General features: G+C 35.0%; 1 protein-coding gene across 1 annotated transcript in view; it reads left to right on the top strand.

The window, feature by feature from the left end:
- PGAP1 (post-GPI attachment to proteins inositol deacylase 1) overlaps nucleotides 1-16019 on the top strand; it is an 85834-nt gene that overhangs the window by 52504 nt on the left and 17311 nt on the right. The window contains exons 20-22 of the mRNA XM_012776970.2: nucleotides 2647-2740; nucleotides 14192-14282; nucleotides 15214-15411. Coding sequence (XP_012632424.1) covers nucleotides 2647-2740; nucleotides 14192-14282; nucleotides 15214-15411 — 383 coding nt within the window. The remainder of the gene's footprint in view (nucleotides 1-2646; nucleotides 2741-14191; nucleotides 14283-15213; nucleotides 15412-16019) is intronic.

The raw sequence follows: 16019 nt of genomic DNA, 5'->3' as shown, positions 1-16019 counted from the left end.
CTGTTGTATTTTTAGTATGTCCAAATAGCATATTACTGTACACAGTGATTTGGAGTGAGGATATAACATACTCTCTTATCTCTATCATACCGTGGCTTTAGTGACAAGAAAAGTTATATTAGCTTGATACTCTGTAGACAAGCATAATTATATTGTACACCAAAAGATGACAGACTAAAATTCTTGTTTAGATGTAGAAATCTTTCTACATAATGAGGATGTACAGGTGTTATAAGATCAGAGGTAGATATTTTTTTTTAAATATCAAGTAAAGAATTTATGGTAATTGAATAAAATTCTTAAATTATTGAAAAGATACAAGATGTTCTTCCTTCATGCTTGTTCAAAAATTTAGCTTGTAGGCAGTAGGAAAATGAATTAAAGTTGATAATATATCTTATTTGTTTTTTAAAAATAATATTAATACATACTTTGTGGCTTATTCAGTCACAGAAGACTGGGGAAAAGGAATAAAGAGAAATCACTGGGAAAATCTTCAGCCTTTGAGTAGATAATTTTTCATAAAATTAATATTTTTTTATGAGAAAAGGAAAGAAGAAAATATATTTACATATTTTTTAGTCTACTATGAAAAAGAGGGCAAAAAGCAAACTAAAAGTTACTTTCTCAAGAGAATTCCATAAACTCTAGTAAATCATTACTATGTAGGAGCGAAGTCTAGTGTTGCCAGATCTTTAGATTTTAAGAGAAATTGGAAATCTGTATTTTTACAATTGCAATTATATTTCTCTCTATTATTATGCACTTGATGAAAAGTTCAGATGTTTCTAATATGCTTTGTATTCTTAGCATTTTCTTTACTCTGAGTTTTTGATATTCATTACTGGAAATATATTTGTGGCTATCTCAGGCAAGGTATAATGAAAAATCTTTTAGTTTTTCAATGTTGGTATCTAAGTCAAAATTTAAGGAAATAACTGTGCTAAATACTAAGCCAAATGAAGCATGTGTACAGTTGGACTATGGTCCATGGAGGCCAGTTTATGATCGTTTATGTAGTCGTACATTATATATCCAGCTGCCGTAGCCCAGTATAACACTTAATACTCATAATAATGAGACTCTCATTAAAAGAAATTTTATGTTCACAATACTCTGTGTAGAACCTCTTTAAAAGATTCTAAAGACAGTGAAGGGCATTAAAGGTAATTGTAACACCTAACATTTACCAGTCTTTTACTATGTACCAGTTACTATTCCAAGTGCTTCACATAAGTGTGAACACATTTAAGCCTCGTACCCTTGTGAGGTAAGTGCTATGTATCTCATTTTACCCATGAGGAAATAGAGAGAAGGAGGATAAAGTAACTTGCCCTCGGACACAGACCTAGTGAGAGGCAAAGCTGGGACCTGTATCCAGGGGTCTTACTCCTGAGCTTGCTGTTCTGTTGAACTTTCCTTTCATACTCTGGGTAACTAAAGTATGCTATGTATTTCCCAACCTGTCATTAGCAGGCAATGAGTAGCATTTAGTAGTAGATAGAAGAATGTCCTTTTCTGTTTTACTCAACTTTCTTCTCCCTCCACTCACGGCTATAAACTGTAAATCATGAGTACATGCTATACATTTTTTTGTTTTTCTAATCTCTTTTAACCTGAGAATCTGTGGAGGAACTTCAGGGAGACCCTGAACTTCCTGAAATATTATGCAACATTTTGTGTAAGCTTGCATGTATTTCCATTGCTTTTATCAGATTACCAGGGGAGTCCGTGTATTCTAAAACATTCTGTGGAATGGAGAACATGCTTTAAAGTAAATTTCCTTTTAAAATGTAACCTTAAAAGAAGAACATAACACTTTGTTTTTATTTGTTCTAAACAGAGATTGGATTAGCTGATAGAATGACTACAGGCACTATTAATATAACAATGGTTCTAAATTTACGCTCTGAATTTAAAACCCAGTTCTATAAGATTTCTAGACACAGAAGGACATAAAAAGCTAATAATAGCAGATAACATTTTCTGATAATATATCATGTATAAGTTATTATTGTGAATGTTTTACGCAAGTGGGCATATTTAATGCTCATAACCACCTATAAGGTAAATACTATTATTGTACCATTGTACTGATAAGGGAATAGAAAAGGACAGGTAAGTAACTTGGTTTTTGTTTTTTATTTTTCTTTTATTACATTAGCTTTGACTGGCTTACATTTTGACTGAATTATTTATTTATTATTTTTTTTTATTTCAACATATTATGGGTGGTTTCCTGTACCTGAATTTCTTTGCCTATTAAATAGGAATAAGAACTACCTCAGAGGATTTTGGGAGGAAGGTATGAGATAATGCATATAAGGTGTTTAGTATCATGCCTGGAACATATTAAATGCTGAATAAATGTGCCTTGTAAAACATTTTTGTAGCATGTGCTACTCAATTATATGTTCTCTCTATTATGCCTTTGATGAAAAATTCAGGTGTTTCTAATAAGCTATATATTCTTAACATTTATTTTACTTAGAGTTTTTGATACTCATTATTGGAAATACCTTTGTGGCTGTGTCATAAAGGGTATAAAATGAAGAACAACTTTTTTATTTTATGTGAAAGTATATTTATTTTGTTAATATGAATATCATGAATATTAATATTGTCCATCAATTGCCTGTTTTCTAGGTAGTTAGAGTTCATGGCGGAGCTCTTCCTGCTTATGTTGTATCTAGTATCCTCCTTGCTTATGGAGGACAGTTATACTCTCTTTTCTCAACAGGTAAGAATGCTTATAATTTTTAAGTTATTTTTGTTATGAATATTAAAGTAGAGCAAGTATTAGTTCCATATGTATATTTATATATATTTCATTCTATTATATTGAATCAGGAGACATAATAAGGGACTTCTTAGAAAGTACATAATAGTAGCTACTACTTCTGTTCTTGAAAATTCCAAAATAGCATGTGATTTTATGACCAGTCTTCCCTGCATCTTTATTACTTTTCCACTATAAACTACCAATGTTAAACTGGTTTGTGGCAGCTAGTCCAGAAACCTTCAGTTTGTAGGCTTAAGGCCTGCAAATTATTAACATTCCTTGGCCTGTCACTTCTGTCATTCTTTAATGGAAAAAATTATTTTATTTTATTTTAAAATAAACATAATTTTATTTTAATTTTATTTTGAGTCTAAGCAAATTAGCTGTTAAATAGTTTTTAAAAGTATATATATGGGAATAGAACAGTATGATAATCTTCATATAATAATTTTTTCAGTATTTATATCTTAAAAAGAAACAAAAAATTAACCACAATACATGCCAAATAATGCCCTAATATTATGATCAAGTAATTTTTTAAATAAAATGTGTTGATACATAATTGAGTATATTTATGGGGTACGTGTACTATTTTAATACATACGATGTGCAAAGATAAAATCAGGGTGATTAGGGTATCCATCACCTCAAACATTTATCATTTCTTTGTCTTGGGAACATTACAGATCTCCTCTTTTTATAATATGTAATAAATTATTGCTAACTATAGTCACCCTACTGTGTTATCCAACACTAGAACTTATTCCTTATAATTGTATTTTTGTACCCATTGACCAACCTTCCTTCATTCCTCCTCCCCCATACCCTTCCCAGCCTCTGATAACTATCATTATAATTTCTACCACATATGAGGGAGAACACGTGATATTTATTTTTCCATGCCTGGCTTATTTCACTTAATATAATGTTCCATTCACATTGCCGCAAATGATAGAATTTCATTCTTTTTTATGGCAAATAATATTTAATTGTGTAAATATACCACATTTTCTTTATCCATTCATCTGTTGATGGACACTTAGATTGATTCCAAATGAAGATATTCCATATCTTGGCTATTATGAATAGTACTGCAGTAAACATATGAGACATCTCTTCAATGTACTGATTTCCTTTCTTTTCAATACATACCCACCATGTTTCTCCGAAAATAAGACCTACCCATAAAATAAGCCCTAGCAGGATTTCTAAGCATTTGCACAATATAAGCCCTACCCCGAAAATAAGACCTAGTGATGGGCGTGGCTACGCAGCTTATCTGCACAACCCATGCATTTCGTCTTGGAGTGGTAAAGAACACAAGCAGCCCTTCTCATGAGAGATTGGAGCCAATGGTTCTAAAGGAAATAGAGTTGTAAGAAATTCAGGATGGAGTTTGGGATTTGAAGAGATATGATGTTCCAGAAGAAGACAACTTAACTATATTTGAATAAATGTAGATTGTTGTACCATACTTAAAAAAAATAACACATCCCCTGAAAATAAGCCCTAAGGTACCTAAGGTGTCTTCTTGAGGAAAAATAAATATAAGACCCTGTCTTATTTTCGGGGAAACACAGTAGTAGTAGGATTGCTGGATCGTATGGTAGGTCTATTTTTAATTTTCTGAGGGACCACCATGTCATTTCCATAGTTGCTATGCTAATTTGCATACCAGTAGTGTACTAGCATTCCCCTTTTTCCACATCCTCATCAGTATTTGTTATTTTTTGTCACTTTAATAATGGCCATTTTAAATGGGGTTCGATTAAATCTCACTTTGGGTTTGATTTGCATTTCCCTGATAATTAGTGACGTTGAGTATATTTTCATGTTTATTAGCTATAGTCTATCTTCTTTTGAAAAACTTCTGTTTATGTCTTTTGCCCACTTTTGAACAGGGGTATTTGTTTTTTCTTGCTGGTTTCCTTGAGTTCTTTGTAGATTCTGGTTATTAGCCCTTTATTGGGTGTATAGCTTGCAAATATTTTCTCCCAATCTGTAGGTCTTCTGTTTGCTCTGTTGATTATTTCCTTAGCTTTGCAAAAACTTTTTAATTTAGTCAAGTCTCATTTATTTATTTTTGTTGTTGCTGTGATTGCCACTGGGGTCTTCTTCATAAATTCTTTGCCTAGGCCAAGATACACGAGAATTTTTCCTACATTTTCTTCTAGAATTCTTACAGTTTCATGCCTTACATTTAAATCTTTTATCCATCTTGAATTAATTTTTGTCAGTGGTGAGAAATATGAATCTTGTTTCATCTGCATGTTGCCATCCAATTTTCCCAGCACCGTTTATTGAATAGGGATTCTTTTCTCCAGTGGATATTGTTGTCAGCTTTGTCGAAGATCAGACAACTCTTTCAAATTAACTCAGTCAAAAATAAAGAACAGAGAATTAAGAAGAATGTACAAAGCCTACAAGAAATATGGGATTATGTAAAATTGTCACATATAAGAATCATAGGTATCCCTGAGGGTGAAGAAGAAAACACACAAGGACTAGAAAACCTATTTGCAGGAATAATTAAGGAAAAGTTCCCTGATCTTGCTAGAGATTTAGACATCCAGGCTCAACGAACACCTCAGAGATTCATTGCAAACAAGCAATCACCAACACACATAGTCATCAGACTGGCCAAAGTCAGCACAAAGAAGAAACTCCTGTAAGCTGTGAGGTGACAACATCAAGTAACTTGATGACTGCTGCACTTAAACTCAAAAATGTAGAGGAAATGGACAAATTCTTGGAAACACAAAACCTCCCAAGACTCAGTCAGGAAGAAATAGAACTCCTGGACTGACCAATAAATCATGAGGTTGAAGCATTAATAAAAAATCTTCCAACAAAATAAAACCCCAGACCACATGGATTCACAGCCAAATTTTACCAGACCTACAAAAAAGAGTTGGCACCCATACTGCAGAAATTACTCCATAAAATTGAGGAGGGAATCCTTCCTGACTCATTCTATGAGCCAGTGTCATCTTGATACCAAAGCCATGAAAGGACACAACAAAAGAAACTATAGTCTAGTACCCCTTATGAATATAGATACAGAAACCCTCAATAAAATACTAGTAAACCAAATTCAACAGCACATCAAAAAAAAAAAAATCCACCATGACCAAGTGGGCTTCATCCTAGGGTTGCAGGGGTAGTTCACCATATGTAAATCAGTAAATGTGATTCACCACATACACAGAAACAAAAGCAAAAATCATATGATCATCTCAATAGATGCAGAAAAAGCATTTAACAAAATTCAGCACCCTTTCATGATAAAAACCCTCAACAAACTAGTCATACAAGGAACATGTCTCAAAATTATAAAAGCCATATATCACAAACCCACAGCCAACATCCTATTGAATGGGGAATAGTGGAAAGCATTCCCCCTGAGAACTGGAATAAGACAAAGATGCCCACTTTTACCACTTCTATTCAACATAGTTCTGGAAGTCCCAGCCAGAGTAGTCAGGAAAGAGAAAGAAATAAAGGCTATCCAAATCAGGAAAGAGGTGTACCAAACTACAACTTTTTATTGATGATGTGATCTTATATTTAGAGAACCCCAAAGACTCCACCAAGAGATACCTGGAATTGAATAAATTCAGCAAAGTTTCAGGTTACAAAATCAATGTACACAAATCAGTAGCATTCCTATACACCAATAACAGTCAAGCTGAGAGTCAAATCAAAGACTCAATACCATTCACAATAGCTACAAAGAAATCAAAATACCTAGGAATATACTTAACTAAGGATGTGAAAGATCTCTACAAAGACAGCTACAAAGAAATGAGGAAAGAAATCACAGATGACACAAACAAATGGAAAAACATTATCATGCTCATGGATTGGTAGAATCAACATTGTTAAAATGTCCATACTACCAAAGTGATTTACAGATTCAGTGCAATCCCCATCAAAATACCAATGTCATATTTCACAGCTATAAAAAAAATAATTCTGTGCTTCATTTGGAACCAGACAAGAGTCTGAATAGCCAAAGCAATTTTAAAGCAAAAAGAACAAATCTGGAGGCATCACATTACCAGACTTCAAACTATCCTACAAGGCTTTAGTAACCCAAACTGTATGGTATTGGCACAAAAATAGAGACATAGACCAATGGAACAGAGAACCCATATATAAAACCATCCACATACAGCCAACTAATTTTTGACAAAGCAGACAACTGTATACACTTAACCCTTTTAAAGCTCAGTTTTCCTGTGTAATCAAAAACCTAATAAAGCTGGTCATAGTGACTCACGCCTATAATTCCAGCACTTTGGGAGGCCAAGGCAGGAGGATAGCTTGAGGATTTTGAGGCCAGCCTGGGCAACATAGTAAGACCCCATCTCTACAAAATATAATTTTTTTTATATATTAGCTGGATATGGTATGGTATGCCTGTAGGCCTAACTACTTGGGAAGCTGAGGTGAGAGGATCTCTTGAACCCAAGAGTTTGGGGTTAGTGTGAACTATGATCAGGCCACTGTACTCCAGCCTGAGTGACACAGCAAGACCCTGTCTCTTAAAAGAAAAAAAAAAAAACAAATAAAGATAACACAGGAAATTATTCTAATAAAACATAAATTCATTGTTGTTTTAGGCCATTATCAAGAAGGTAAAAACTTCTTGTAGTGTGATTGCTTCTCCTAAGGGGAACATTTATTAATAGATAACCTGTAAGTTGAACCTGATGAAAATGGTACTTGAATTTAATCAGACACAAGAAGAGTGTATAGGCCGGGCATGTTGGCTCACGCCTGTAATCCTAGCACTCTGGGAGGCCAAGGCTGGCAGATTGCTCAAGGTCAGGAGTTCGAAACTACCCTGAGCAAGAGCGAGACCTCGTCTCTACTATAAATAGAAAAAAATTAATTGGCCAACTAATATATATAGAAAATATTAGCCGGGCATGGTGGCAGATGCCTGTAGTCCCAGCTACTCGGGAGGCTGAGGCAGGAGGATCACTTGAGCCCAGGAGATTTAGGTTGCTGTGAGCTAGGCTGATGCTATGGCACTCACTCTAGCCTGAGCAACAAAGTGAGACTCTGTCTCAAAAAAAAAAAAAAAAAAAAAGAGTGTATACAAAGTTATGAGTGCAAACCCATATTATAGAGGAATGTAAACCAGAAAACTAGTACCTTGAGTAGTGGAACACATGGCTTTTAGAAAAAGTAAAAGCATGTGAAGTTTCCTGGTTACATGGAGCAATTCAGAAAGCTAAATGTACAGAATCAAGTTATACTGCAGGGAAACATTGGTTTTCTAGGCCTTCAAGGTAAACATTTCTACTCAGGCCTTAACAGCAGAGTTACAGCTAGAGAAAAAAAGTTACAGGAGTTGACAAAAAAGTTAAAAATGAGAGTTATCACCCCAGGCTTTGTCAAGGAAGAGAGAAGAGCCCCTCTCAGGAATTAATGTGACAGAAACAGAAACTGACTGCAATTTAAAGGATGACTGTTAAAGAAACAAATTTTAGAATTAAAAATCAAAAGCTCTTGCAGTTTTACTAAGAGTAAATTAATATTTCAAGAAAACCTTGTTGTTTTTACATAGGACACCAGATTTTTAGTTTTATATTAGTGTATTTTTAATATCAAAGCTCAATCTTTAGAAGGATATAAATAATTCCCTTTTAATTATAGACAACTTGATAATACACAAAATTTCTTTTATAAATTCAGCCTTCATGAACCTTTTTTGTATCTTACTCAGACCTTTGATGGCATTCTTAGACTTTCTGTTTTGTCTTATACTTCTTTCTTAAATAAGCAATAATTTTCCTTGAGGATAAAGATTTATCACACAAGATTCTTTTCTCATACAAAATTATTCTATTTTCTTTTTAACCTTCTTTACCAAGAATACTTCTTCATACCTATAACTTTCTCTCTCTCTCTCTCTCTCTCTCTCTCTCTCTTCCCCCCCCCCCCCACTTATTGGCTCCTTTCTATCTTTCTAAGGGATTTTTGGCTGACTGCACAGATTTTACTGTGTAGACACAACATGCAACATAATACATGTACATTATGAGTAAATACACCTAAACATATATACAAATAAAGATCTTTTAGCTTTCATTTTGGAATTTTAATCATAAGATAGTAATACAAACTCACTGGCTTATAAAAGACAGATTCAAATTACATTTCTGACAAAATTGACTTTATTTGCCCCTATAGATAATCTAATAAAGGCTATAAAGCAGTTTCCACAGCAATTTGATTGTTAAAAACCTCTTTCATCCTTTTTTCTCCTTTTTTAGTTTTAAATGAGTTTAGGGTTAAATGTTTATTTAGGGTCAGTCTTTACATTTTAGCTAAGACTGGCTTAATTGTATAAGAAAAAATCTTCAGGTAACCTTGAATCTATCATTTTGGTTTGACCAGGCAATATGGGTGGGGAAGCATTTTAAACAGGGTTCTTTTCAGGGTTTTTTTGTTTATTTTTTTTTACCCCTTCCTGGCAGACAAAGCAAAATTTTTATGCTCAACAGAGATGCCTTATACTATTGCTTTGAGCTCAAGATTTTGACCTGTTTGATCTGAGAGCCTTTTATCTAGTTCTTTTTTTTAGAATATCAGTCCTTCAATTTAACTATTCTGTCACCCTAAGCAATTGTTAATCTGGCCAACCCAAATTTGCATTTCCAAAAGATGTCTAGGTTGTTGGTTATCATGGAGCTGTTGTAATTTGTAAAGCTGCTAATTTGAAAACCTTTTAAGATTTTTAAAAATTTTTAAATCTTGGGTGGAATGCCATAAGCAGTGAGTTTTATCTCAGTACCAGTAGAAAAGTCAACAAGATTGGAAGTGGGCAGAAAAAACAAAAAGAACTTACAAGGCTCTATGTGTTAACTCTATAGTTGCAGGTTTGTTTTAGAGAGTTTGAGTAATGACCATTGAGCTCTAAATTTTCCTCGGTATAATTTTGCCCATCATTTAAAAATGTGCATAAGAACAAGCCATAATATGTAGCCAGCTAAATCCCAGAAAACCAGGCATGCCTTAATGTTTGAGAATCCCATTCCATTTCTTATTACTCTTTCCAAAGCAAAGAAAACCTATCAATCCTGTCAGAGAATGTCAGGATTTTGGACCAGTGTTTTAGATGGTGGTGGCCACTCTAAGTGGCTTTTAATTAGCCATCCTGCATCTACGATTTAGAATGTTTATTTTGCTCTCAGAAGATTTTCAGAAGCAAGGGAAAAGAGCCAAATCATTTACAAATTCGTGTAACCAAATGGAAAGAAACCTTTAAAATATTCATAAAAATGTTTAACCCAGGCATGCAGATCAAACAAAATATTAAATTAGGCACAGAGTACTCAAACTAGAAAAACACTAGTCTTTATACCAGAAAGGACTTGCCAGAAAAGACAAAATGTCTTTTATCATCCCAGGAGAAATGTAAGGTGATCTTATAACCAAACTAGATCCCAAATAAAGAGTTTCTACCTTGGCTTTAGAGGGAAAGGGATGATCAGCCTGAGAAAAGATTCACCATGGCAGAAAAGTCTAGCCATAGAAGCAGAGAGCTCAGAGGGCTCAAGTGAGTACTGCACACCAGTTCTGAGAATTGCTAACTCCATCCAAGAGTAAGTATACTCCAGGTCTGACTTCTGGACACCATTTATATCAGCCCATATAACAAACAGGCTTTCTAAAAGAAAATGATGTTAATTTGGGAATGGGATATTACAATGGGAATATGAGTGCGATAGTAAACTATGTGTATATTCAGGGAGGTAAAGGAAGACAAAAGGTGTTAGAGAAAAAATGAGGAGGATTACGTACTTGTTTTGCAATGATTATTCTTGGCTATAAGGATCAGTGGCAAAGGTGGCACCAGTTTGAGGTTAGACAGGTAGTTGCTGGGCAGATGTCCTCAGAGAAGTTTTTTCTTATGTGTGTGAGAGGTTGCAATGGCCTTTGTGCAAGGATATGGTTTTGGCATAGTCTTTTGACAGAGTTTTGTTATCTGGGATACAGGCATGAGAACCTTCTCTTCATAGTCTTCCCTGGCTTTATTTGTTAGTTTGGTTTTCTGTAATGCAAGCGACTCCATTTTGGTTCTGACAGTTTCACAGTTTAAACATTGTTTCTTAATCCGTAGGTTCTATCTTCTATCTCTCCCGCCTTTTATAATTTATTGAATAGAACTGGTTTTTTGTACTTTTGAGTTTCCCACAGTTTGGATTTTGCTGGTAGAGTTGAACATGTTTTTCTATCTTCTCTATTTTCTATAAATTAGTAATTAGAGCTATAGGCTTGATCAGATTCTGGTTCTCTTCCCACCCATCCCTGCCCCTCCTCTTTTTTCTACTGTTGATGCTACAACAAGAATACTTCATAGTGTTCTGCACTTCTGTTAGGAGGCACTCACTCCCTAATTTCCTTCCATGTTTGTTTGCTCCTTTCCCTTCTTTTCCTTTCCCCTATCCTTTCCCCAGCCCCTTTGCTTTCCTCTCCCCTCCTGCCTTCCCTTCTTCCTTTCTTCCTTTCCTCCCTCCCTTCCTCCTTTTTCCCTTGCTTCCCGCTTCTGTGGGCCAATGCTTCATTACTACTTTTTCATCCTACATATGGCTAAGGAAGACAGATAATATCTTGAAAATGGTCCTTCTCTTTCAAGTGGTCCTTCTCTTTCAAGTTTGTAGGGGTTTGAGGTCCTTTAACCCTTTGCACTCGGATGTCGAGTGTGACTCAACACAGTTAAGTAGAATAAAGGAATTGAGAAAAAAGCAAATGAGTGCAAAGGGTTAAGTTTTAAGACATCCTCAAGAAAATTTCTCACTTGTTTTCTCCATTTTATACCCTAGTGACTGAAGTTTCTTTCCTCTATTCTGAGGACTTTTTAAAATGTATATCCTTATCAAGAGCATTTTGTTCTCCATTCTATTCCCAAATGCCTAACAGTCCCAAGCACACAGCAGGCATTCAGTGTATTATTTAGGCTGTATCAACTGTGTCAGTTAGGTCCTGGAACACTGAATGGAATAATTGAAATTTTAACAAAGGGACCATTTCAAAGGTATATGCAGAGTTAAGGGAAACCAACAAGAGATGATAAGGTACTCAACTAGCAACAAAACCATCTGGTACTCCTAGGTTCCAGGCAAGAGAGGCAACAAACCTAGAAGGCTGTAGGAGTGGACAGCATTACTGAAGCTGCAGCCTTGGGTACAGGAATACTGCAGCCACTACTAACTGTGGCTCAGCAGGGAAAAGGGTGAAAAAATACATACACTAACCTTATTTACTCTTACCATCCTATCTGTCAGTACTTTACATCACAGAACTTAACTGGAAGCCAATCCGTAAAAGTCAGCCTCCCAGAGTTCAGAGCAAAGTGAAGCGTGGAAAATGGATCTGGAGAGGCAGATATGAAACATATAGTACAATGGATAAAAACCCTCCCTAGAGTATATCAGTTAGTACTGTGGACCCCAAACCGGGCCATGGCCTGTTAGGAACCAGTCTGTGCATCACCACCTGAGCTCTGCCTACCCTTCCCATCTCCCGTCCATGGAAAAATTGTCTTCATGAAACCGGTCCCTGGTGCCAAAAGGTGGGGACTACTAGTTAGAACATTTCCCCAGGAATCTAAACATTGTTTCACTGGGCTTGGATAGTAAGTAAGGGAGGCGGGAGATAAGAAAAAAGAGTTGAGCTAGAATATATAAAAGTAGTCCATAAATCCCTCTACCCAATCCTTTCACAGGTACTCAGTGCCTTTCAATGACTTTTATACAACTTTAGTGTTTGTTTTAACCTTATTTAAACTATATTCTAGGAAGAGGGAAGCAACATTCAGTGTGATTTGCCCAGATCCAATCTTTTAATTAAGAGATTATTCTGACAGTATTACATTAACCTGACTTAAATATAAATATCTATCTTGTTTCGAAAGTCTGAAAAAGGCATCTTATTTTTCTTAGTTTCAACTGACTTGATAATTGATTCTCAAACATACAGCTACAGAATCCAAAGAGACCCCAGAGACGTTTGATGTTGATTAACCTAGAGGATTTAAGTATGGGATTATGTCTTCAACCAATTAAAGAGATATTGCTAGCCGGGCGTGGTGGCTCACGCCTGTAATCCTAGCACTTTGGGAGGCTGAGGCGGGTGGATTGCGCAAGGTCAGGAGTTCGAAACCAGCCTGAGCGAGACCCCGTCTCTACCAAAAATAGAAATAAATTAATTGACCAACTAAAAATATATATACAAAAAATTAGCCGAGCATGGTGGCGCATGCCTGTAGTCCCAGCTACTCGGGAGGCTGAGGCAGGAGGATCGCTGAGCCCAGAAGATTGAGGTTGCTGTGAGCCAGGCTGATGCCACGGCACTCACTCTAGCCTGGGCAACAAAGTGAGACTCTGTCTCAAAAAAAAAAAAACAAAAAAAAAAAAAAGAGATATTGCTGAACCAAGAATGCATATCAGAAATCACCTGTGGGTCATACCCGCTAGAATGACTATAATAAAAAAAGACAATAACAAGTTTTAATGAGGATGTAGAAAAATTGGAACCTTCATACACTGCTGGAAGACAGTCTGAAAATTCCTCAAATGACTAAACAGAGTTACTATATAATTCAGCATCTCTGTTCCTAGGAATATACACAAGAAAAACGAAAGCATACATCCATACAAAATTTGTATACAAATGTTCATATGAGTATTATTCATAACAGCTGCAAAGTGGAAACAACCCAAATGTCCATCAGTTGAATAATGGATAAATAAAATATATGCATTCATACAATGGAATATTATTCAGCAATAAAAAGGGATGAAGTACTGATACACATCACAACATGAATGAATCTTGAAAAATGTTAAATGAAAGGAACCAATTACAAAGACCCACAAATATGATTCAACTTATATGAAATGTTCAGAATTAGCACATTTGTAAAGAAAGTAGATTAGTGGTTGCCTAGGGAAGGGGGGAGTGTTGGGGGTGAACAGGGTTTCTTTTGGGAGTAATAAAATTGTTCTAAGACTGACTGTGGTGATGGATTCACAACTCTGAATAAGCTATAAAAACCATTGAATTGTATAATACTTTCAGTGGGTGAATTGTATGGTATGAGAATTATATCCAGCAAAGCTGTGTAAAATATCACCTGTGGAACTTTGTGAAAATACAGATGGTGAAACTCCAGCTTTGACTTCTTGAATTTGTTTCACAAGTGATTGAATGTACTCTTGTATAAGAACTATTGAATTACATTAATTTTAAATCTTTCAAGAAGAGTCTCTGTGATAGTAATGCTTTCTCTGATATAAAATATGTTGCTCTTATAGAGAATGCAGGGTATAATAGATACCATATTTAATTACTGTGAATTCTCTATTGCATATAATTTTTTTTAATCACCAGGTTATTGCTTAGAATATGCTACCATATTGGATAAAGAAGCTAAACCATACAAAGTTGATCCTTTTGTAATTATGATTAAGTTTCTATTGGGGTAAGTTTTATTAAATGATTGTGATTTTATATGTAAAACATGTTTGGTTCCATAATGCAATAAATTTTCATACAAATTTGGCAATTAACTTGTTTCGTTAAATGGGATCATTTTCTCTTAGGCAAAAGCCTAATAAGTATATCAACATTTATTTTAATAGTATGATAATTTCAAAAGTAATTGTAGAATTTATGTATATCAATCTAAACTTAAACTGGAGCTGGTCATAGTAGTTCATGCCTGTAATCTGTAATCCCAGCTACTTAAGAGGCTGAGGCAGGAGGATCACTTGAGGCCAGGAGTTTGACAGCAGCCTGGGAAAGATAGTGAGACCCCCATCTCTTAAAATAAAATAAACTTAGACTGTAAATTTACCAGGCCTTTATCATTTTCAAATAGATATTTATGGTCTGTGATCTTTGAGTATCCTAGCTTCAGACTCAAATCATTATAGGGTATTGATGAAACAGTACCTCTAATCACTTTCTCTTGCTTCTCATGCAAATTATATTTTAGACCTCTCTACCCTAGTTAACATTTCATTCTTAATTTATTCACATTATGTGTGTTTTGGTTAAGAACCATTACTTAGATCTTCCATCATTACGACAAACTGCACTGTTGGATTTATGAAAAAAAGAAAAAACAAAAACACACATTACGTCATACAAGGGTCAATAGAGAGTGGTAAAACTATTGGGACTCAGGACTCAGATCTTTGAAGATCAGTAGGCTTACTTGGAAGATAAATGACTTGTTTCATAGAAAGAATTAAATTTTTTTTAGTACAACTGTAAATTAAGCATCATGGAACTTTAGGGACTCTAGTGAATGCTCAGATACCGCAAATGTTAAATTCTTGTGTGTCAGTTGTTGGGGTTTTTTTGTTTTTGTTTTTTTGCTTTTATTTTATGCTTTCTTCTGTCCCTAGGTATAAATGGTTTAAAGAACTGTGGGACACATTACTGCTACCAGAATTAGATGCCATCGTTTTAACTAGTCAGAGCATGTGTTTCCCCCTTGTATCCTTGATTCTCTTTCTCTTTGGAACATGTACTGCCTACTGGAGTGACCTGTTCTCCTCTGCATCTGTGCGACTCCTTTCTTCATTGTGGCTAGCTTTGAAAAGGTAAAGAATGAATAATTAAAAGCTTTCTTATTGCTCTTTAGTTAAAAAAAAACAATTATATTGTGATAGAGAACCTTAAAATTAATTCTTTTTACTAAATTATTTTCTAAGGAAAATTGTATAACTAGCAAAAGTATGGGTTAGTGTTCACAGTTATGTCTTTGTCAAAGCTAATCATCTGTTACATGTTAAATGCTACATTTGATTTTGACCTTAGTGCCCAAGAGTTAATCAAAAGTTTGACAAATTACACAGGTATTTTTTAATTTGACAGTTGTGAATCTTTCCCAGGAGGATTGTTTCTCTGGCAGTGCTTTTATGTGCTGAATTCTATAATCGAACCTGAGGTCAAAAGACTCCAATCAATATATTTAGCATTAGATTGGATGAGAACTATAAAAGCTTCAAATATGTTGCCTAGAGTTTTATTATAGGCCAAAAGACATAGTTTGAATCTGAAGTTACTGATAGGCTTTCCTAGTAAATCAATCTAGTTTCCATTGCCACTCCTCCTTACTAGGCATGTTATGTAATTTCCTGTCACAGAAGGATTATGATGTGGTGCTTCTCCTTCCACACTTCTGAGAACTTCAGACAAGGGTTTCTGA

Source organism: Microcebus murinus, chromosome 8 (assembly GCF_040939455.1).
Source record: "Microcebus murinus isolate Inina chromosome 8, M.murinus_Inina_mat1.0, whole genome shotgun sequence".
Taxonomy (NCBI): domain Eukaryota; kingdom Metazoa; phylum Chordata; class Mammalia; order Primates; family Cheirogaleidae; genus Microcebus; species Microcebus murinus.
This window is presented reverse-complemented; position numbering and strand designations above follow the sequence as displayed.